This window comes from Urocampus carinirostris, chromosome 3, assembly GCF_059441175.1.
Source record: "Urocampus carinirostris isolate Australia breed hairy pipefish chromosome 3, RoL_Ucar_1.0, whole genome shotgun sequence".
Classification (NCBI taxonomy): domain Eukaryota; kingdom Metazoa; phylum Chordata; class Actinopteri; order Syngnathiformes; family Syngnathidae; genus Urocampus; species Urocampus carinirostris.
The window spans coordinates 58,955,326-58,979,333 of NC_142351.1; the positions used below are offsets into that span (position 1 = coordinate 58,955,326).

General features: G+C 39.4%; 2 protein-coding genes across 3 annotated transcripts; both read right to left on the reverse strand.

Moving 5' to 3' along the window:
- Nucleotides 1-7,482: 7,482 nt before the first annotated feature.
- On the reverse strand, nt 7,483-13,970 carry aar2 (AAR2 splicing factor). 2 transcript variants are annotated; one of them, XM_088332735.1, is made up of 4 exons: nt 13,756-13,970; nt 12,898-13,675; nt 11,489-11,718; nt 7,483-8,868 (listed from the first exon to the last, which is right to left on the reverse strand). In XM_088332735.1, the coding sequence occupies exons 2-4, from the start codon at nt 13,664-13,666 to the stop codon at nt 8,701-8,703; spliced, it is 1,167 nt and encodes a 388-aa protein (XP_088188861.1). In that variant the 5' UTR covers nt 13,667-13,675; nt 13,756-13,970; the 3' UTR covers nt 7,483-8,700. The 2 variants fall into 2 exon arrangements, with proteins under 2 accessions (XP_088188861.1, XP_088188860.1); XM_088332734.1 differs by having other exon boundaries at nt 12,898-13,970.
- A 993-nt stretch (nt 13,971-14,963) lies between these two features.
- prpf6 (PRP6 pre-mRNA processing factor 6 homolog (S. cerevisiae)) lies at nt 14,964-24,008 on the reverse strand. Its single transcript, XM_088332736.1, has 21 exons — nt 23,793-24,008; nt 21,128-21,290; nt 20,921-21,039; nt 20,775-20,853; nt 20,509-20,685; nt 20,097-20,225; nt 19,866-19,960; nt 19,619-19,775; nt 19,009-19,171; nt 18,812-18,930; nt 18,508-18,726; nt 18,197-18,319; nt 17,912-18,033; nt 17,690-17,828; nt 17,499-17,618; nt 16,968-17,144; nt 16,764-16,897; nt 16,590-16,681; nt 16,400-16,514; nt 16,198-16,324; nt 14,964-15,596 (listed from the first exon to the last, which is right to left on the reverse strand). Exons 1-21 carry the CDS (start codon nt 23,978-23,980, stop codon nt 15,444-15,446), a joined length of 2,910 nt encoding a protein of 969 aa, XP_088188862.1. The 5' UTR covers nt 23,981-24,008; the 3' UTR covers nt 14,964-15,443.

The following is a 24,008-nucleotide window of genomic DNA, read 5'->3' on the forward strand; positions in this document are numbered from 1 at the left end:
TGAACCCATCCCTTAGGATGTTTACAATGACGTTTTTTTTTCCATCACCATAGCACTACTAGGAAAGATTTTCTTTTGGTGCGAAAAGAACACTGATATAAAGGTCATTGAAAACATTTTTTTGGGGGGGCTTATTAACTATATACAAACTATATTTTCCTCACAAGATTCAGTATATCGTTGTAAAGGTATCTGTAAGATTGCGAGATGGTGACATGATCACTTTACACTTGGTTACCATGCCTTATTTCGAACAGTGAAATATCAGGGGTTCTTTTTGTGTGTTTGATTCTGGACTCACTTTGTACATTGGAGCATTTGGCAGAATTAAAATTGTTGATAAGAAATTATATTCAGAGAAATACACATTATTAGAAAAAAGGGGTTTGCCTTTCATGTGTTTCTTCTTCGTAATGTTCCCTTTTTGCCATTCAAGCTAGCAAGTAATGCTGTCCTCTGCTGGTCAGAACTAATCATTACAACCAACATTTAATATTTTTCTTTTCCTTGTTTTAAAATAATGAGCGCAAAAAAAGAGATTCTGCTGATGAAATATGTCAAGTATTTATATCATTTATTTCCTTTTTTATGATATATTGTAATTCCTTATTTATCACGGTTATTAGAGGCTAGAACACCACAATATGTACAAATCTGCAAGTGGTGCAGTTAATTTTAGGTGGAAGTATCGGCAAAAAACGGCTGCAAGGCCTGACAAATGTGGAATTTGCCAGTCCCTCCCTGTAGCAATACCCAATCAGGGATAATGGATTGTGGCCGCACAAGTGCAGTTCACTTTTAAATGGACAGAAAAGAAAAGTCTGCCAGCCCCTGTCTGCTTGCAGCAATAGTCGATTGGGAGTACTGGATCACGTCCCCCCGGTTTCGCTTATACCAGGCGGGAAACAATGGTTGAATTTTTGTTTAATATTATTATGATTTTTAAATTGATATTTTTCAACATGCTATGCACAAAGTGTGGAATGGTGAGCGATGGTGAGTATCTTTTAATAGTTTTCTTAATTTAATATATATTTTCAGCACTTTGAATTAGAAGTTTTGCTGTGTGGACCTGCAAGTATTAAGGGAAAAAGTACAGGAATATAAAGTATATATATATATATATATATATATATATATATATATATATATATATATATATATATATATATATATATATATATATATATATATATTTAAATAAGTTAGAGAAGAAAACATATATTTAATGCTAAAATAAATCAGTTAACGGACGGATAAAATAAATATTTAAAAGATTATTTTTGGACATAATTCACATTTTTGGGAGGTTGAGGGTTTTTGGTGTTAGTCTTGGAGGGAGGTTGAAAGGATTTCTACTTTTAAGGGCGCTGCGACAGAAAATAATTGAGAATCCATGAATTAGAGCAATTTTTATCCAATTTACTTGCCAAATAGTGTGTCACTGGAACAGAAAAAGGAACTTGTGTTAGCCGGGTATTCGCATCCCATAGTCTGCCAGAGTTCATGCTCAGCTCAGCCAAAGACAACAGTCAGTAAAAATGGAAGTCAGCAATCAGTCATGCAAGGAGCAGGTGTGATGGCGACAGCCATCTGATGAACCGTGGCCCGGAGAAATGAGAAAGGACTTTCTAAACCCGGCTTGATTAAAATAGGACTCGCGCAATGTTTGCTCAAGCTGTCATGGGAGGTCGACCTCCTGAGTGCAGACACATTTATATGACGGGTGAAACATGCATGTTAACGCCGCCTTGCCTGTGCCACTTAAATGCTTTCACTCGGTCAGGAGGTCTGCGGGGAGATTGCAGGATCACAATGGCAGACGCCCCCGTTTAGTTACATACAGCTCCCGGTCAATGTTCCCTCTAATTTTCCACGGGTCTGAGCGTTCACACAAAGTCAGTGAGCAACGCTTGAAACAACAGTGAGCAACCATAATCCCAAGTGTGGCAAGATAATTAATTATCAAACATGTCCAAAATTTGACATCAAGTTACATTTTGCTGAGTTTCTGGCAATGCAAAATTATTTTTCTCTTTTGAATGAAATGTACTATTGCAAAGGTTGTACGGCCTACAAACGTCGTTTGTTCTTACAATTCTTTCACAAGATATCCATTTCTTTTTTTTCCTTTTATGTTTTGTCGCATAATATTAAAATTTTTAGGGGCTTATTTAGTCGGTTGCAAGATACAGAACTGTACTTAGTCACATTTCTTAGTGGAAGTACAATGTTGGCAACAAGATTCACTTGATACAATTGGAAATTATTTGAATGCAACACAAACTTTTTCTTCTTTTTTCCATGTTTTTTTCTGCTTTTTTTCAAATTGTTTTTAAAAAAAGTCTCATTGTGTTTATTTTTTCCGAGGTGTTACTTTTTTCTTTTTGTTCTGCATTTACTTTTTTCCGACGTTTCGTTCTTTTCTTTTTGGGGGGGCTTTTTTCTAAATGTTTCCTTATTTTTACTCTTCCTTTTGTTTCTTTTTTTCTCAGCTTTTCACTACTTTTTCATTTTGGTGTTTTTTTCTTTTTTGTTCTATTCCCCCCTTCTTTTAAGTCGTTTTGTGAATAGTTTTACATAATATTTGGTCATGTTGGGATTAAAGAAGCAAAAACAACCTGAAGAGCCGTTTAGGACCCGAAAGAGCCGGTTCCTTTTAGTGAGCCGAGCCGAAGAAGCCGGTTCTCGACAAACTCTACTAACTTTACTTTTCAACTTCGTTCGACATTGACTTCAAAATACCGCATTTAGGACTCAACATCAGGGGAACCCGTGTGTTTTTACCTTTATGCACTGTAACTTTGACTTAAGTCGCTTCTTAATTAGTAATTTTGAGCCCTCATTTTCGTGCGCTGGCTAGATTTTCTTGTGCGCTGAGACTGTGCGAGCAGTGCGCAATTGCGCACGCGTGCAGCTTAGAGGGAACACTGCTCCCGCTGCTGATCACTTGAGCAGAACATTCAGACGGAAACAGAATTCCAGGAGAGAATTTTCAGCAGGGCTACGCGATTAACCAAAATCTTATCAATATTGCGATGTAACAAGACACTGCATTTTTTTTCAAGGATTTGTAGTTCTCCTTTGTTATTTGAGGGATGGAGTATTTGGCCGACCAGAATTGTCACAGTTGAGGTTTTAACGGCACAGGCAAATCAGAGGCATGTTTTAATGGCACTAGCCAATAAAGGTGAGGCTAAGTTCACACAATGAGGAAATCTGATTTTTTTTCTGCACGCACGGGACCTGTATACAATATTGTAAAGTCAGTCTGAATGGCACGAATCCAATTTTTCCACACCTTACCTGGGGCACATTCATATGTGATCCTTAATCCGATCCATATCTGATCTTTTGGAATCCGAATTCTGTTAAAGGGTCAAGGCGCATGACATTCAGAGGCGAAAGTGTAGAAATCAACAACCATGGCGGACAAAAACACAGAAAGAATTCAATGGAGGGCAAGTGAGGTTTTAGATTAAAGTAATATTTGAGGGACAACTATGTTCAGCCTTCAGTAGCACAATCACGTTCAGATTGCTGGATATGCTACACTGGTAGCATCCATGAGTACTTTCAAAAACAATGAACGCATTTTGTGTGATGTCACGTGTCCTCTTCTGCGCAAGCAGGACACCTGTCGCGTTCACACTGGAGACGCATAGTAGTCACAGGAGATCACATACAAGTCACATTTAGTTGGAAATATGAACAATCTCACAAAAACACCAGATTTAAGAAAAAAATCGGAATTGAGCATTAAGCTCTGCAGTGCAAATATAACCTAGTCTCCAAGCATTTTTTAGATTGGAGATGTAAAGCATGCCAATTTGCACCACTTAACATCAACTGCACTGTTTTGGCCACAATCCCTTAGTCGACTATTGCTGAGCAAAATTGTGTCATGCCTGGTGGTCTTTTTTTCCATTTTTCTGTCTAAAATGAAAAGTACCCCCCGCGACCCTACTGAGGATAAGCGGTGCAGCTGATGAGATGAGATGAGATGAAAAGTACCCAAGCAAGCGTTACCCAGTATCCACGGTCGACCTTTACACCACGCGCGCCCAAGAGTACTTTTGCTGGGCCTGGCAATTCTTTTTGTAGTTACTATATTTCCCCCTGAAATGAACTGCATTCGTACGCCCACGATCCATCATCCCCAATCCCATCTCGGACTAGCAGAAAGCACGTTTGTCAGGAGGCATGCGTTTTGACTTGCCCTAAAGAAAACGCAGGGTTGTGGTTGGAATCCATTATCCCCGGTCAACTATTGCTGAAGGGTTTTTTTTTTGTTTTATTTCGAGCCACTAAAGCGTCCCATTGTGGCCTGCCTATAGTATATTGCACTCTTTTGGCCAAAATCCATTATCCAAATGGTGGCTTTTCTCCCATTCTTTCTGCCTGACATGAACAGCACCTGTTCAGCCACAATCCCTTTTCTCCTGTTGACTATTGCTGCCACGGGGGCCACGCTAGACAAATCATAATCATTTTGGGGGAGGTGGGTTGGCTAGTTGGCGAATTTTCACATATTGCGTGGGGTTCTGGTTCCTATTAACCGCGATAAATGAGGAATTGCAGTATTTTTTTTGTTTCACATAAAAGCAACAGTACATATTATATTTATATACTTAGAAAATAATAATTTAATGAACAAACCTTTAATAAATCATTGGGTAAAGATTTAGATTGTAACCAAACAAACACATTTCAGAGATATGTTATGTTTCACATGACAACTATGAACTCTGAACCTCTTTTGATTACTTGACTACGACAGGATGACAGGTTGAAGCCGTCATATATTACATTATTATAACAATCATTTGTTAGTCCATTTTGAAATGATCACATTGTTTATTTCTGTTTATTTTTATTTTCCCGTCTTTCTTCTCCTGACTCTCCAACAGGGGGATTATTTAAGGGTTATTGTTCTATTTCTTTATTAATTATCCATTATCCGTTACCGATCAAGAATCAAGGAGCAAGATTAAATCGTTTCCACTGAATTATCAAAAAATAGCTGATGAAAAAATGGAAACTAAAACACACTCATGGTGACACATCTTTGTTACATCGTCCCATAAACAATCAATTCCTTCTTCAGTCGCATGCATTATTGATTGGACAGTTTCGGAGTGACTAGTTGTAAGGTCATACCCTCCTGCCCCTCAACCGTGACCACCAGTGTCGAAGCCAAAAACTTCTCCAACTGTCAGCAATTTAAATCATACAATTCGATTACCTTTGTATCCAAGTGATGTTGGTGCTCCATAAATAAAGTTAATTTGCTGTACTGTACAATTCTGTGACTCAAGTAGGAAGTGAAAGAGCCAATGATGTCCCATTGGTGTCATTATGAACCCACATTCATTGACAACATCCGATTTGCTGGCGCGGAAAGAGCCCACTTATATTTATTATGCTTTTCCTGCGTTGATTCCATGATGTGAACCAAACTATTTATCCATTTCAATTGCTCACTAGTGAGAAATAGATAACTCATCTGATACAGGAAACATTTAGCCCAACCCATATTTTCAATGGTGTCCTGGTTACACATTTATTTTCTCTGTTTTTTGGAACGATAAATACTTCTGATTCAGCATACAATATTTTGATTATTTAGGAGAGACTTTTGGAATAAAAAACTTGGGTGCATCATTTGAGGTCTGCTTAAAAGGTTGAAAGCTTTTTTTCCACTGCACCTTTCTAATTTTATCTTACTTTAGCAAAGCTGTTTCGGGCAGAACACATTACTTAGGCGGAATTAGGGATGGGCAAGGGAGGAGACTGTCGTCAAGCTCGTCCCTGCGGGTTTTTCTTTTTTCTATTTGTTAGTGTAGCATGAAAAGGGCGAAAGTAAGAAAAGTCCTGCTTCATGTAGACTCCAAACACCTACCCAAAAACCAAGAGATAAAAAAAGAATAGTTTATTCGAGCACATCCAAGAAATGCACAACTTGCACAAGCATCATGAATGAGCGACAGAGGCTGCAATGATGACACAAGTTAGAAGATGGAAGCAGCGAGTAAAAAAGTTCTAAATTCTGTACAGCTCCTTTAAGGTATAACATTTTTCAAGAAAGTCAATTCATGTCAATGACAATAAAATAGATGTTGATAGTAAAAATCACGCATCGGAATCCTGAGTGCTAAGCTCACTGCTACATGTCATGAGTTGTCGGTCTCCGTGTGCCCTGCGACTGGCTAGCAACCAGTTCAGAGTGTTCCCTGCCTACTGCCTGAGGATAGCTGGGATGGGCTCCAGCACCCCTGCAACACTACTGAGGATAAGCGGTGCAGATAATGGATGAATGGATGGATATTTTATTAGAACAAAAACAACATTAAAGGCATTTGGGGGTTTGCCATGGTCAATTTTTTGGGGTATGTTTTTGCTACTTTTTCCTTTTTTATTTTCTTTGTTTTTGTATATGTGTTTGTCTTGCTGTTGGTCACCCCTCTCGAGGGATATGACCAAGGTAGATAGATAGATAGATAAATACTATAATAAAAGGTAATAAAGTAAGTAATGCACATCCAAACTATTTCATTAATCACAACAGTGACACTTATCACTTAAATCTAATTGTGGAGAGATGCAATGTTTTTTTGTAAATGTTTGACCGGATGTAATGATTTGCCCATTCCTCTCACCTGTGTCCACTCGTTTAGCCCCAGCTTCTGCTCGTTTCCCGATTGGTTACCCTCCTATTTAAACACATCACTCTCATTCAGTCCGTCAGCGAACCTCTGCGCATGCAAGGCAAGCACTTTTTGACTCTGGCTACCGTATGTTCTGTCCTGTCCTGTTTCCTACTCATCCGTCCCTGGCTTCCTGATCGTCTCCGGTTACCATAATTGATTCCGTCCTCCGACCACACTTCGATCTCCCGTCCCAGCTGCTCGACTTGTTTCCGTCTTCCGACCACGCTTCGATCCCGAGAGCTTCCTGCTTCTCCTGCCCAGCCAGCACCGGATCACTGTTGTTTGTTTCCCTGCGCATGACTTCCCCAATTCTTCAATAAAGCTTGATGTGAAAGGTTACGCATTTGGGTCTAGTGTCTGTTCTGGTTCTGACAGGAGTCACAAATAAAAAATGTTGAATGAAAATGTGTGGAGTATCAGTAAACAGCTGTAAGAATAAAATGTCTACTGATTGTTTTGACAAAGATATGGTAATAGTTAAGCAAAATATACAAAGCATGGGGACATTTCCATATAAAATGAAAATAGCAAAAGTTAAACCAATATACAAAAATAGAAACAGACACATCTTCACGAATTAGACCGGTATATCTGCTTCCTCAGTTCTCTCATATATTTACAAAACTTTTCTCATATATTTACAAAACTACAGACTTGACAAATTTAAAGATAAGCATAAACTTATTAACAGAAGTCATTATGGTTTTAAAACAGATCAACAACAATCGCAGTTATTGATGCGGTAGAAGAAATGACCAATGGCACAAAAAAGTAGATACGCTGCTGGGATATTTATTGACTTAAAAAAAACATTCGATACCAATAATCATGATATACTATTCAAAAAAATGGAACGATATGGCATCAGGGGCATTTGGGTGGATTCAAAGTTATTTGACTGAGAGGCAATATGTGAAAATGGGAGAGTTGACATCTGGATACTTGGAAATCTGTTGTGGAGTACCTCAGCGTTCAGTCCTGTGTCCACAGCTATTCAATGTATACATTAAGGATATATTCACTGGTTCAAGTCATATTTGCAAATGACACTAACAATTTATATTCCAATGATAATTATAGTAATATACTAACAAATATTAAGAGGGGAATTAATGAACCTGAAAAATCGGTGGACATAAATAAAATATATTTAAATCAAAATAAGACTAATGTGGAAATGAATGAAGAAATTTACTTTGGTAGTTGTATAAATTCCATAGTAACAGTGTATTCGGGGACAATTTGAGATAGGCAATAAACTGTTTGAATCCTACACGAAATAATTTTGTGCATTAAAAAAAATGAATAAAGTAAAAAGTTTAGACATTTTTCTTTTTTTTTTTCAATTATGAACAGGCGTCACCTTAAGTCAGCACAGAAACAATTGACTGCGCATAAGCCAATACCGCTATCTGGTGTGAGAGCACGGTAGTACAACCTGGTGACTTATAGAAACGAATACTGAATAAAAATGACAACACAATAACACTAAGAGACTTCCAAAGTGATGTTTGAAGATTGGAACATACAACAATGACAACAACCCTATACTGTTTTTTTTTCTTTCTTGAAACGTGTTTACTTTATTATTCCAGTTTATAGAAAATCATTTATTACCCATCAACTTATTCTTGTAAACTGTAGTTATAACTGTTACTTAATTGTTAATATGTTTTTTTTTACATTTTTATAGAAAATTAACCACCAGTTCACCCTTGTTAAAAGAGAACAGGAATTCACTCTTTATTTCGTTACAGATTTTGCTAAAACAACTCTGAAGGAATACCAGATATCTGGTGGTCCCTATAGTCAAAGTTAGTCCCAACAAAGATTAAAACAACAACCGTTTCTTATGAGACCTTCAAAAGCCTCAGGACAAGGTTTTCCTAAATCCGAAGATCAAAATGAAAAGAACGAGATTTGTGGCCACATCTTGGTTGTTGGATATGGGAGGAGAGGGAGCGTGCATGATTTTCAGGTGATCCGCAAGTCAGTCCACGGTAAAGCCCTCAGGAAGATCCACCACAACAGGCGCACACTCGTCCAAGTCAGCGTCGAAATCCCAAGAAAACTTCTTGGTCAGGTGGGCTTTAAACTTCTCCGCTCGCTTGCGGAGCGCTGCGTCCACGCCCGGCCCATTAGCAAACTGGAAAAAATCCTGCAAGGAAAAACGAGTCTTTCAATCACTTCCATGATTATTTTGTGTTTGTTTAGCACACATTACAATGTATAATTTCATCTCATTCTCATCTCATTATCCGTACCGCTTATCCTCATTAGGGTCGCGGGGGGCTGGAGCCCAACCCAGCCATCTCCGGGCAATGGGCAGGGGACACCCTGAACTGGTTGCCAGCCAATCGCAGGGCACACAGAGACAGACAACTCAGTCGCTCATTCACACCTAGGGACAATTTAGACCGGCCAATTAACCTGTCATGCATGTTTTGGGAATGTGGGAGGAAACCAGAGTGCCCGGAGGAAACCCACTCAAGCACAGGGAGAACATACAAACTCCACACAGGAAGGTTTGATCTCATGACCTCAGAACTGTGCTGCACACGCGCTTACCACTGCGCCGCCATGCTGCCTTCACCCAAATGAATCATGTTCAAAATATGCAAAGCTGCCAAACATCATAGTTCAGAATGTATCAAGACCATTTAAGAGAACTGTTTAGTAGTAGCTTTTAAAAGCACAATTTTAGTCCAAAGTATTTTAGGCTATGAAAAAACTGCACACACTGTTGTTAATGCAGTGCTTCTCAATTATGTCCTGTCATGGCCCCTTCTACAAAGAAGAAAACCTCTTGCGCCCCCAAGTGCCACGAACCACCACACAAGTATGTTTTGCAATACGTACACATCTTTTCGAAGCAGGATTTGAAGCCAAAAACAGTAACTACCAGCTCCTGCTCAATAATATGATCCCGACAAGGCTTTATGGATTACTAAATTCGGGATGTGCGATGATTGTCAGCAGTATTAGGCACGGACTCTAATTTGGGATTGAGAACCAAATAACAAAAAAGCTTAAGTCTCATGTGAAATACGGGACAGATACAGCCAATACATTTGTTCTTTACGTCAGAGAAAACGTGCTTTTGACCTTTTTATTAAATTATCACACAATATTGGTGGTGACAAAATGATTGTGCGATATTGGTGATGACACGTCACTACCGTTTGTGCCAAATCGCAGCATTTGTTCAGCACGTACGGCCAAACCAACTACTGGCCTGTTTGACCGGTTTCAGGGTTCGCTGATTAAAGGTATTTTTGGGGTCCTTGGACCTTCAGTTCTAAATATTAAAAACATATCACTCTCCTCAGGTGTTGTTCCAGTGGCTTTTAAGTCTACTGTTATTAAACATACACTCAATCGAAACAAAACAAAAAGAAAAGAAAAAAACAACAACAAAAACACTCAAGAAGCTTACCAGTACTATTGGGATGTTTTTAAGCAACGGCTTAATTTTTTTTGGCTTCTTGCTGTCCGCTGCCGATATTTTTAGAACACCGATTTTTTTCTTCCCTTGACTGAGTCACGCTTTGTCACATATCCTCGTCTTGGCTATTGTCAGGGGCTTTATCCCTGTTTCTGTTCGCCTGTCTTCTCATCCCTGTTCAATATTTTTTCACACACTGTATCAACACTTCCTACTCTGTGCAGCGTGCTAGTGAAGTCAAGTCATGTTTCTTTGTATAGCCCTTAATCACAAGGATCCTCAAAGGGCTGCACAGACCAAAGACTATTGCAAACTACAGACTATTATTACACCACTCCCTGATCCAAAACGCTAATGCTTAGTGTAAACAGAACTTCCTAACCATGAGCGCATGGAAATGAAAGCACTAGTGCCCCCTAATGTAGTGCCGGGGCAATTTCACTTGGACAGTTAAAACAAAAAAAAATCCCCAAGGTCACACTCAAAGAGGCTTGCACCCCCCTGGGGAGGCATGCCCCATTACTTGAGTGCAAGTGTACAAATGTCCAGGAGATGGTACTAATGCAATATCCAGAAGCCGGTACTAATGCAAAGGAGCATTGCCTAATTTGAAAATAAAAAAATCTAGTAGATCGTAGATCTCATAGAAAATGCGAATTTTGTAATGTGCTATTGAGTGCGTAGTAATTTACTGGACGATTTGTAGAATTTGGTAGCACTGAATGTGTAAAAGAGATCTTTAACTAATTGAGTTTTTTTTCTGGTTACATAAAAGGTGATAAATACATATATATATATATATATATATATATATATATATATATATATATATATATTAATATTGTATTGTTACAGTAGTGTATGTACAGTTCTAAGGGCATGGTGTATTATTTAGCAACTTCTAGTGGTATAAAAACGTTACTTAAAAAAATAATCAAAATACATGAACTCAATAAATTTGCACTTTAACATGAGGCTCACGTAAAGGGAGCTGAAATTATTGCTCGCCATCTTGCTGCTTTGGGCACCCTAAATGAAATAAATATTGGGGTTGGGCAAAATAAAATGAGAAAACAATGTTGAAATTTAGTCATTTTAGACTTCGTAGTTAGTTACCTTCCTTGTGCTATGGAGCCCTTGTTTTGGGTTGCTATACACTAACCAGCGACATCTAGTGGTCAAGTATAACCTGGTGTCCCTTAAGCATTTAACATGGACTTTTTGTTTGTCGATAGCACATATTGTTACATAGTGTTTTCTGTTAAGGGCTAAGCAAATGAATTTAACTCTACTTGTACATCTGTAACATCAACTCGTCATTGATGATTACTACCTGCAGCGTGGAGGTCAGGAAGTTGCTCTGCGACACGATGTCCACAAAGAAGTCAGGAGGGATTTCTCCTAGCTGGTGGTAGAGCACGGCAATGAGTCCCAAGTAAAGCTCCTTGCGCTTGTCCATGGCCGCCTCAGCTCGACACAGCAGACTCAGAAGGCGCTTCCAGTGCTCAAAACCCTCGTACGTGTTTCCGATCAGGAAGCACACAAAGGCAAACTGTAGCTCACCTGTGAAAGGAGTCGTAAGGTAAGATTTTGGGCCTGGGCCCCGAACCACGCTGTTAGGAGCACTTAATTTTGCTCAAGTAATTATTCGGATGACTACTTTATACTTCCACTCGAGCAATATTATTCTGAACACTACTTTTACTTTTACAAGTGGAGTTTAGGGTTTACTTCGGGCTCGGTCCCTCAAATCAAGTTAATCTGTCAGGCTCAGGCTGGTTCGGGCTTTCATACCGCCGGCTGGGTTAGGTCGGGCTGGATTATTTTAGGCCGGATTTTACGTCTAGTACAGAATAGTGATGTATCATTTAAAAAAGTAAACAATGGGAGTTGGCTCCCTCCCAATCAAGAGCCGGATTCTTTCGAGATGCTTTGGATTTTGTGTTGTTGACTTTAAATAAATATAGTACGGTATATACAATGTTAAGATTGTTGTTTTTAAGTTGTAGATATTTCAATTTATGTTAACTATGTTTTTTTAGGGATAACATGTTTCACGATTTGCTTATTTAAAATAATAAATGTGACATTTATTCTTGTGTTTCATAGTTTATTTGTTGTTGCACTGAATTGACATTTTGTTGAGTGTTTTTCAGAGATTCTGAGTTTCTTGAATTTAAAAATGCTTAAATTTAAAAAAGGTAAACGAGTTAAAAGTTCACTGTAGACTGAAAATACATAAGCCATCAAAATGAAGTACAATAAGCGATTTTTTGAAATAACTAATTGATCTTTGCATAATGTTGCATTATTTTTGGTAAAATACTGATTAAAGGGAACCGTAAAATATAGTCTTTTTTGTTTTAGATCTTCTATTTTTCTTGCGCTTTTCCTTTTGTTCTGAATTGTTTCTCTATTTGCTTTTTACTTTTTTTTCCCCCAACCTTTTCTTTTTTTGTAGCTCTTACCCTTTTTTCTTGCTTTTTATCTTTTTTTCTTTTCTCCTTTTGTTTTTTCCCCCTAGTGTTTTTCTCTTCCCCTTTTTTCTTTTCTTCAGGCTTTCATTCTTTTTGTCCTTTTTAGTCATTTCATGCATAATGTTACATAATAATTGTTAATGTATGGATTAAAGCAACAAAAACAATCTGAAGAGCCGTTTTGGAAGCTGAAAGAGACATTACCAAAAATGACGGAATTCCCATCACTCGTACATAACATCATAGTTACGTGTTAATGACTCACCAAGCAAGTCTAGAGGTTTCTGCAGGTAGTTTTGGTCAAGCACCATATCCAGGGCATAGGTGGAGTCCATACTGCACTGAGTGATCTGAGCGGGCGAGGCCCCCGGAGGGTAAGCCTTCTCTGGGATGACAGAGAAGCGTAGCTCTGTCCCTTCCCTATGCTTCATCTTGGGAAGTCTGTCCAGTCCTTCCTTCATGGTCTGACAGGCCGTGTCGTTTCTTGGCTGCTCGGCCCGGTCCTTGGTGTGTCGGAATTCTGTCTCGGGGACCACATCACTGTAGGCACGGACCCGACCACAAAGCGGCTGCAGGTTGTTGGCAACCTCCTCACTCAGACGGTCTGTGAGTGACACCCACTTTCTCATCACTTCGTAAGGATATGGTCCGAGGTGTGGGTCCAGATTCTTTAGATTTGCTCGGACTTTGTTAACTTCCTCCTCGTTGTTGGAGGCAGAGAAGTCCAAATCTTCTTCTCTGGGGTTCCAGTTGGCCAACATTATGTCTTTGGGTTTAAGATTGAGGAACAGGCCGGTCTTGGGGCCAATCTCACCACCACAGCTCGGTGAGTTGGCAGAACAGTAGTTGATAAAGTGTAGTCCTGGAGGGATCATTTTAACGCCTCGGAAGCGGGGACCAACTCTCCAACTTTTACAGTCAATGCCAAACTCTGTACCCTGGGGGACTCCCAGCAGTACCAGTGTAGCCCCCTCTTCAAATAGCTTTCGAGCCACATCGGGGTCCATGTCTAAACTGCTACTGCTGCTCGCCATTTCTAAAATCTAAATTCGGTGAATTTTATGGTTTAATGAAGACAAGACCATAGAAACAACATTTTTGATTCTCAGAGTGCAGAACTTACGGTTTGTTGTTATTGTTTTCTCTAACAATATTCGACACAGTAGAAACAATAGAAGAATGTGCCCGAAAAAGCTAATTTTGGATTTGATTTTTAATGGGAATCGTTTATGTCCTTAAAAGAAAGTTGGAGAGAAAATCATAACACAAGCTAGTGGGATGTTTCACTTAGAAGTCGTTAAGAAACAGAAAATGGGCATCTCCCGCGAAATGACAAGTTCGGGTAGGAACAACTATTTCCGCGCAAAGGTTCCTAGTAACAACGATCAAAATTTACACGCGTGGCCATTGCAGGAAAGACAATATTTGGGAGAAATGTGTTTTCTACGAATTATAAGTTTAAAAGGAGTTACTATTTGTATATATATATATATATATATATATATATATATATACACATTATCTGCGCTGCTTCTCCTCAGTAGGGTCGTGGGGATGCTGGAGCCTATCCCAGCTATCTCCTGGCAGTGGGCAGGGGACAACCTGTCGCAGGGCACCCAGAGACAGACGACTCACTTACTCATCCACACTTAGGGACAATTTGGACCGGCCAATTAACCTGGCAAGCATGTTTTTGGAATGTGGGAGGAAACCGGAGTGCCCGGAAAAAAAACAACGCAAGCCCGGGAAGAACTCTGCACAGGAAGGCTGGTGGCGAAGCCATGACGCATACGACTCAGCACGCCTAATATATATATATATATATATATATCCATCCAACACAAAAAAGGATATTTTTACTATAACTGTCTTCCCGCGGGGACACTGCTAAGTGTTTATTCCCAGAGAATACTAGAGTTTATAGCTTTATAGGGACAGTGTGTCATATTTAGTGCCTCATAGCGGAAAACTCTCATTCAGTAAAACAAAACAATTATTTAAATACCAGAAAAAATATGTGAACTATCAGACCAATGTTAATTTTTTATTAAAAAAAAAGAAGATATCGAAAAAATTGTATTTCTTTTACAAAATGGAATCCTTACCTTCCGACATATGGCTGTGCACGGAGAGGTGTAATTATTCAACCAATCGTGACCTCAAATTTAACTTCGGCGCGTTTATTCTTCAATTAAGCATCACCAACACGTTTCATAGCTCCCTTTTGGCATCAACCGATTGCAGTATAGCCAAATCAGATTTCAAGTCTATGCGGTTCCAACTGACACAAAACAAAAAATACGCGCTCACTTCTGGAAAAACAAAGCAAAGTTAAGGTGGAAACAATTTATTAAAAGCCTATATTCTTATAAAGCAAACTACCAAACAAGACTACAACAGCACAGGGGATGAGATAAAAATAAAAAATTAAAGACCTTAAATTCCGATGTCTTTTGCCACACCTGGCACAAATGGATGATTCCTTCTCTAGATTTACTTTTTGTAATAACCAATCATTCTGTGAATGTGTTGTATTCATCAACTCACTGAATGTATTATACAACACAACATTTAAGTGGCTGTACACATGGATTATCTCTCAATCGTCGTTATGCCAACACCCAGTTCAAAAAAAAAAACAATAACATTTTTTTGAAATGAAGCAACTTAGTCAGTTGGCTATAAAAGTCTTATTTTGCACATGATCAGAATACTCATTGTCCTCTGCAAGACGACGAGATGTGCACGCTCATAGTTTTTCAATTCATTTGATGGTCTTTTGCTTCACATGTCGATTCCTGCTTTTCAGTCTCAGAACGTGTTCTTGATCTTGCTCGCAACTTGTGCAAGAATCTCTGTTGTCTTTTTCTGCCAGTTCAAAACGTGTTTCGACTCTGCACACCACAACTCGCCGTGACGTGGCTCGGCATTCTCGCAGCGCTTGCGCACTTCATCCTGCTGCTCCTAATGGAGGACGGTAGGTATTAGTAAAATCCAGAAAGAAATTATTTTATCTTTTGGAGCAGACTCCAAATGAGATTCCAATTCCAGTTGTAACCCTGATAAGATTAAAAAAAATATATTGTTTATTTTTATAATAGACAATCTCAAAAATATGGGAGCAGTAAAATTTTTAGGCTGGAGGGGGTCATTTGAGTCAATTGCAGTATAAATATTCCCATAATTAAATAGAGGAAAACACGAATCTGCTAAATTCTTCTTCCAGAAATATATGAATTAGAATGCTTTGTTGACATGGAATTTTGTTTTCAACATTTTATCATACATTTATTATTATGGAGAAAACATGATTTACTTAATTGGATGCAATCAATTAATTTAGGTTACAGTGTAATAATTACTTTGCACAACCATACAATGCTGGAAACGCAACTATCTTGTCCATGGAATCACTGAGGTTCAGAGCCCAAAAAAGCATCAGGCATGGTAATGAACTATAGAAACAATTGGAGTAGCAAGCCTTTAGAATACCCTTCAAAGCCCTTCAAAACAATCTCAAAAAACCCGAGTCTAAAAATAAATAAATAAATAAAAAAAATCTTACTTGTGTTCCGTGTTGCAGTTCAAATTTATAGAAGAGAGCCCAAGCATCTCCCAAGTCAGGTTCTATCTTTACCGTGCGGAGGAACCATTCTCTGGCTTTGGTGATCTTCCGCTCACTCCAGAATAACCTAGGAGTATTAATTTGCAATGAGAAACCACAACTCAAATATTTTATTCTAACAAGTTGAAAGCTCTATTCATACTTTGCCACAGCAAGCAACACGTGGGGATCATGTTCACACTTCTTCAGCGCATCCACGCTTTTTGTCTTCCTCTGTGGCCGGGCCTCCAAAAATACCGCCTCGGCCCAAAGGATGCCTTGAACAGAATTTGAACATTACTATTTAGCTGAATGAACAAATGGACTCTATCCACTCCTGGTCCAACGCTAACCTGAATTAGGACATTCCTGCAGTGCTTTAGCCATTAGCGTGTTTGCAATGTTCTTCAGTCCTGCGCGAAATTCTAACCGCACTGATTCCAACCTGGTTAGCAGAAGACAAGCATGAAAGGTAGTGAAAAGACATGGTTAAGATATTGTTTAATCTTCTTTTTTAGTTTCCGCACCACAATTCGGGACTCTGCTGGTTCTTGAGTCGCGCCTTCTCCAGGATGGCTCTGGCTCTGGTCAGCTGTCCCACTCTCTCTTCCAAACGTGATGTCAGCAGCCACAAGGCGACTGAGTTAGGACACTTTTTCAGCTGTGTGAAAATATGGAGAGTCGTTAACCAGATAGAGGTTCAATTGATAGAATTTAAACCACTATCTTACCCCTTGGTTGTACGCCTCTCTGGCTTTGTCCATTTGGTCACATTGCTCTTCTATCTGACCTCTCATCATCCAGAGTTTGGGAAAGTCCTCATAATGTTTAAGGGCCTCTGTGCACAGCTCCTGAGCCGCTTCAATGTTTCCCAATACCCACTCCAACTTGACAGACTTCATGAAGACCTTTAAAGACAAGATCCAATACAGGCTGTGAATATTGAGGACTATTCATGCGTCTGCTGTGAACTGTGAACTGAATGCCTCATTAAAGATACTATATGACAACTTCTCTGACATACTGGTCAAAAGACAATGACTCATCTCCAGATATCAGCAGACAAAATAATATTGATTTTTCAAAATGGCGGATGACTCCTTACAGCGTAACAATTCATAATGAGAGGATGGAAGGGAAACACGGAGAAAGATTCTAAATTCGGCAGTTTAAACGGCTTATTTTGTTTATTTTCAAAGGGATTTCTAAAGGTTGAAGGATTGAGATTGCTGAAAAGGCAAATGCGAGAAAGGAGAACTCACCCTAGCAGTCGGGGCACTGCTCCGAGCTTTGGCTAGCAGTCGACGTGCTCTCTCGTACTCATTGTTTTCAGACTCCAGTTTGACAGCAGCAAGCCAGATCTCCTCGCTATTGGGGTTTGCCTGTCCGATATTGTATATTTGAGTACAGGTATATACAATGTGCAGCATAACAAAGAAAGCAGATCCAATACCTGAAAAGCCAGCGCAAGGATACTTCTAGCAGCAGGTACGTCCTCAGCAAGCCACTTGGATTTGGCTCCCATAAGCCAGAGTACCTCTGCCTTTGGACAGTGAGCCACAGCTTTTTGGAGCAGTGTTTCCAGAGACTCTCTGACATGTGGGAAAAAGAAAAAATATGAAGTCGATTTTTTTTTTTTCAAAAACGGTCACCACTGATGATAACTATTATTTACCTGGTTCCATTGTTCTTTTCAAAGTAAGCAGCTCGAAGCCACACACTTTTCTTACTGGGGAACACCTGCAGTGCATGAGCATAGATAGCCCTGGCACATTCCAGTGCTCCATGAGCCACGCACTGAAACACAATTTTTTAATTTAAGGACACAAACAGATAAAACTGAAGATATGAAACTTTTCTGAGACGCTCCAACTTTAAGAGCTATACAAATAAATGAGTCTTTATTTTTTTTAATAATTCACATCTTGAAAATCATGTCACACCAACTCCATGTACGCACGCTATCAGAGTCCTCCATCCAGGTGTGCTTGCGGTCTTCCTCTTCTATGCCAATCCCGATGACTGCTCGAATGATGGCTTGGCATGTGGCCACACTGCCAGCTTTGTCGCACTCCTCTGCATCCTGCCAGGAAAAACAGCGCATCAAAGGCCAGCATTTCCAGGAGTGCGAATCTTTTGGATATTGATGTGCATTGTAGCAAAAACCCTCATAACAATCGATAATCATTTTAAATGTTAAATCTCAAAATTGCGTTTTTTTTATACTGCAAATGTGTCACAAAAATGAAACTAGGGTTTACGGTAACACACCTGTATCCACTGCTCTCTGTTTATCTCGACCCCGTTGGCATGCAACGAGGTGATGGCTCTCTCAATAATCTTTTCCACCATCTGAGTGTTGCCATTGGCTTCCTCCAACTTCGCAGCAGTGATCCAGATATGGCGATCAGTTGGGATGTTCTCGCGAGCTTTGTTCAAGACACGCCGCGCATTTTCGTATGTCTCCAGGCGAGCCAAAGCCAGCCACAGCTAAAGATCATGAACAGATACAGCTCAGTTCTGATGGCATTTTTCACGGTCGGGAATCAAACCGCAGCATGTGTTCTACAATAACCTCAACACTTGTAGGACAACACTCCACTGCTCTGCTCAACATGATTCTAGCATCCTCAGGTTCCTCCAGCTCAACAGCTGTCTTCCACAGACGGACAGACTTGGACACATTCTCCAAAGCTGCGGGAACACCATGAATTACTTATAACACACATGCGCACAACAAAACTAAATTGATAGACTACACTCGATCCTTACCTTTCCTTAATACTCTTTTCTTGGCTCTGACATCCGTTTCCAACTCTGCAGCTCTGATGTAGATTCGAACAGACTGTGGCATGTGGCGGACAGCTTGAGCTACAACAGCTTTGGCCGTATCGCCAGGCTGTAGCCTGGCAGCCTCCAGCCACACATCTTCACTCTGACAGAAACAGACCACAAATAGTTCTCCTGAATTCAAATATGAGACATTAAAACTTAAAAACAAAACAGACACAGACTAAAATAGAACAAACAGATAATATACATAGTAAATTACCCTTTAAATCTGCAAAACACCCACACATTCTAAGACACACACATACAAAATGCACGCAAATATTACATAGCCAACACCTTACAAAACAACGCACGTACGCACGCACACATTGCAGAAACGTGCAGAAACACCAAAACAAATACACAATAATTCACACATTGTCCCAAGCCTTACACTCAAGTTTAAACACATTGGTGACGTCCTCAAACCATAAGTTTTAATTATGTAGAGACAAAATAAAGTAACAAAAGGTAATTCTGACAAAGTTCAAACCCAAGCAATCAACTATTTTTGCAGATCAAAGCAGCTATGCCTCTCTCCTACTTTTACCTTGGGACACATCTCAGTGCCTTTCATGATGAGGTTACGGGCCACTTGCAGTTTCCCAGTGACTTCTTCCAATCTGGCCGAGGCAATCCAAGCAGGCGGGTGATGAGGGTTCGTCTCTCTCACCGATTTTAGCAGCAGACGGGCCTTTTTGATGTCGCTGGCAAGCAGAGTCAAAAGGCAGCAATGAAAAATTAATTACACGTGAAAACAATCAAAAATTACTTTGCATAGTGCCAGGCCTCTCTACCTGATGTCTCCGCCGTGTGTAGGAATCATCGAATTGAGGTCTGTCAAGTAACCTTTCGGATCAACCACCGTTTGCCCGGTGACTGAGTCGGATACCTGATGAAAGAGAAATAGTGAGAAAGAGCCGAGCAGATTCATATATTCTGTGCACAAGTTGTCTTCAATGATGTCAAATTAAGGCAAAGAAAAACAACAACAAAATCACCAGAGTTGGGCCCGAATAATGAATTACCTGACTAAGTCGCATATCCATGAGTGTGTTCCTGGCCTGGCCAATCTTCCTCATATCCAAGTCTCCTGTTCCTGGTGTCATCAAACCTGGGGTCATGCCTCCTGGGTATGGTGTGTTGAGCCCACCAAGCTAGTAGAGAGAATCAACAGGAACGGTCAAGCGAGGTCTAAGTACATGGAAAGACTGAACAATACACTAACGACTTCGATTACCAGGTTATAATTTAATGTGTTTGAAAGTCAGATAAACTCGTTACCGTTGCTTTAAAATTTCAAATGATAAAACTGCCTTTAGTCAAGAGTTAAAGCTATCAATCAGATTTTACTCCTTAGTTTAACAACAAAGTTAAACAGGTACAAAGCGGCTTTCAATTTTGACAGCGCTAATTTAAATGCTAGGCGAAAACACAAACCCCTTTCAGAGGGTCCACACTGGTGTTTTTTTCTCCCGTTTGAAGGTGCTTGGAGAAAAAGCTATCTGGGACAGGGGTGAGTTTCTCATGACGTGGGTTTCTCTGCCGTTTATTCCTGGCATCTCCTACTTCAGGAATGCTAAGCCACTCATCCTCAGAGACCTCTGCCAGCTTTCTCTGTAGAAAATACAAGAACAAGAAAAAAAATGATGTGGCAAAAGAAGATAAAGGCAAGAAACATTTTTTATTACTGTTCCAATCATTACCTTTAAATCTGAGAACTGTTGTTGAATCTTGGGTCGTTCCATACGGTATTTCTCTATCTCTTCCTTTTCCCTCAACTCCCTTTATACATAACAACATATATTTGTCATAACTAACAGAAAAATGTTGAAGTGCATGTCTTAATGACCTTCTTTCTTTGCGTCTTTCATCCATCCTTTTATCCAAAGCTGCATATATGGCATCTGCTTCTTCATCATCTTTCTCGTAAGGACCACTGGAGAACAGGCTTCCAGCATACCCGTTAAACTACAAGAAATTTAGCGTTACAGTTTTGGGGAGTATGTTGGCAACACAAACAGCAGTCACTGATCCATAAATGTGAACAAGAAGGCACCTCATCATAATTGGTGTCATTCAGATCTTCATCGTCATCATCTTGGCTCTTTTTCATTTGGTCCCCAACTGTCCTCTTTCCTGGTGGGGCATGTCGGTCATCAACTGGATCGTTTGCATCACGTGCTGGACCAATATCAGATCGGGTAGTGAAACCGGTAGCTCTGAAGAAGAAGCAATGAAGGAAAGTTTCATATCACCTCATTACAAAAGCAAAACATCCAACTAAGAACTTGTGATGTACACAGAACCAAGCTTATACAGCTAAAGCAAAGGTCTCCCGCATGGTGACAGCAGGCACCAGGTAGCCACCAAAAAATACCCGAGTAAAAAAGCTCACCAGTGATGGGACAATGCTAAATTCTAGTACAGCAAAGTTGATTTCTAACTGACATAATGTTTTAGTGTTTGACTTAACTTCTAATAGTTACAACCAGGTAATAAAGTAACAACATAGTTATAACATAATTATTTAAAATGGTAAAATGGTAGCCCTTTGGGCCAATCAGTAATAAAAAGTAGCTCTCAGACTCATAATGGTTCGTGACCCCTGAACTATAGAATAGCGATCAATCATAACTTTAGCGCTAAACAACTGCATATTCATTCATAAAACAGAAAGTGACACAAATGGACACTAGCCTGAGAAAGGTTATGTTGATAACTACATCGTTTTCTTTTTTAATAGTAATCTGTGAGTTTCTGATTTTACTGCTTCACAATGTCAGATCATCATATTTGTTATGCAAACTAGATGCTTTCACCAGTTTCACCACTGTTTATAGCCAACTAGTGTCAATCAAACTATTACATTACATTTTACAAGCATAGACCTTTTTACTCCCCTCTGACTGTCAGTTTGCCCTATAGTGATTTTTTTTATTGCTATAATTCTGAAATGCGTCATGGCTTTTATAATTGTCAGTGTTTGATTTCTTCATTAATAACATTTTTTATTATTTCAGTCACTTATAACTCATTCACTTATAAAGTCATAATTACAGCACTTAATGATTATTCATTTATGTTAGTGTAATTGAGTGTAATTATTTCTTGATATAGTCATTTGACTTCTTAATTCAGTTGTTTTTCATTCTATTGTTTCAAGTGGTGTTTTTAGTTTGCAGTAGTCATTGAGTTTTATAATTCCTTCTCAGAATCGGCCTAGACGAAGGGCTGGTGCGAAGTAGAGATTTGTCCATTTCCTCAGTTTTTTTCCCCCATATTACCTGGTATAAAACCATTTGTCGCCTTTTTACTGGGCACTTGTAAAATTTTGTTATGTACCTCATTTGTGCTTGGAATGTTAAGAACAAGAATTTTAACGGAGCTGCTCAACTCTAGCCCTTTTTTTGCCCGTCTCACTGAAAGTAAAACAACACGCGGAGGAAGAAGAGAATCTTCTTTACAATATATGCAAATCTATGAAAGAATTAAACAGATATGTAGCTGGGAGTAACATCCTCTTAATGTTCACATTTGTCTCTTACTTTTATAGTTTCCAGTTTAAGACTAAAAGCAGCACAGCATTGCCGGCCTCTCCCCTTAGTGATGGACATCTACTCCACGCGGTGCTTTAGCAGTGCCCAAAACAACATCAGGGAAAGGTTGCATCCAGGTGTCCAGTCATTTGACTTGCTGCCTTCTGGAAGGCGCTAAAGGTCCATCAGAGCAAGAGCCAACAGAATGACGAACAACTTATTTCGGAAAGCCATTACAACCCTGAACTCCCATCCACAGCCTGTCCTGTACAACTCCCACAATAGATATGTAAAAATGTATTATTCCTTCCTTCCTTAATTCATTCATTTATTATCTGCACCGCTTGTCTTCAGTATGGTCGCGGGGCGTATTTATTACATACCATTAATATATTGTTTATTAAAATGATAATTTTGTGCATTTTACCCTTTTTAATGTATTTGACTTGCACCGAAAGGGGAAGCCTTCCTTTTTTATGTTTGTATGATGACAATAAAGCCCATCCATTCATTCATTCATTGTGTAGTCGATATCAGCAATTTACTGAAAATGTGGTGCCATTGGTATTTCATTAGCTTAGGAGGCTTCTATGTGATATTTTTTTGGTTTGAACAAATTTATTGACACTAAAAACAGAAAACAATCATGACAATCTCAACAGCAATTAAGCACATTCACAATATTATATTCCAATATTACGTTTTTAACAGCAAACACAAAGTGAGGTTTGAACAAACCTTCTCGAAAATCAAACATATTCACAATTGCATTATATAACATCTTTGTTAGTGTCAATAGATCCGTCCAGGCCAAAGTAGATTGTCCTCGGTCTGATTATTAAGGTCAAAATTAGTGGTTGTTTAAAATCTGCGGATTTGTTTAAACGCGTGCGTCCTTTATTACCAGAGCTACAATAACTTATATTTGAAGGGACATAACTTTACCACCGTAAACTCAACATGCTTGTTTGAGACTTTTCAATGAAGCCCTTGACCAATCAGAGCACTTAAAGTTAATTTTATAACAAACTACATTACTAGTAACTACGAACGTTGTTCATAAAGAGAGAGCAAATGACCAACGCCTTCATGATGCTTTATTTAAGAAAATGATTAATAGTATCTTTTGTCAATCCGTAAACAGTTAAGTTAAAAACAGGCAAGAAAGCTATAACGTTAGCTTACCCTCTGCCCAAGCCGGGAACGTAGCCAAGCGGGGCGGGCATACCCAGAAAGGGTTTCTTCTTTTTCCCCATCAGCGGTGAGGCAAGAGGAATAACTGGGGGAGCGCCTGGTGCGGCAGTTGCACCGGTGGCTCCAGCATTAGTTTTCGAGACATTTTTAGATGGCGGTTTAGCCAAAGTGGCGGACATCTTTACAGCGCGCACACGACGAACAGGA

Excerpts from the sequence above, each read along its gene's own strand:
- aar2 (XM_088332735.1), bottom strand. The coding sequence starts at position 13,666 with ATGGCGAGCAGCAGTAGCAGTTTAGACATGGACCCCGATGTGGCTCGA. Across the intron at positions 11,719-12,897 it reads GAAACCTCTAGACTTGCTTG|GTGAGCTACAGTTTGCCTTT; the intron begins GTGAGTCATTAA and ends CTCCTTTCACAG. Across the intron at positions 8,869-11,488 it reads TCCTGACCTCCACGCTGCAG|GATTTTTTCCAGTTTGCTAA; the intron begins GTAGTAATCATC and ends TTTTCCTTGCAG.
- prpf6 (XM_088332736.1), bottom strand. The coding sequence starts at position 23,980 with ATGTCCGCCACTTTGGCTAAACCGCCATCTAAAAATGTCTCGAAAACT. Across the intron at positions 19,776-19,865 it reads ACACACGGCGGAGACATCAG|CGACATCAAAAAGGCCCGTC; the intron begins GTAGAGAGGCCT and ends TCTGCTTGCCAG. Across the intron at positions 17,619-17,689 it reads TCCTTGCGCTGGCTTTTCAG|GCAAACCCCAATAGCGAGGA; the intron begins GTATTGGATCTG and ends AATATCGGACAG.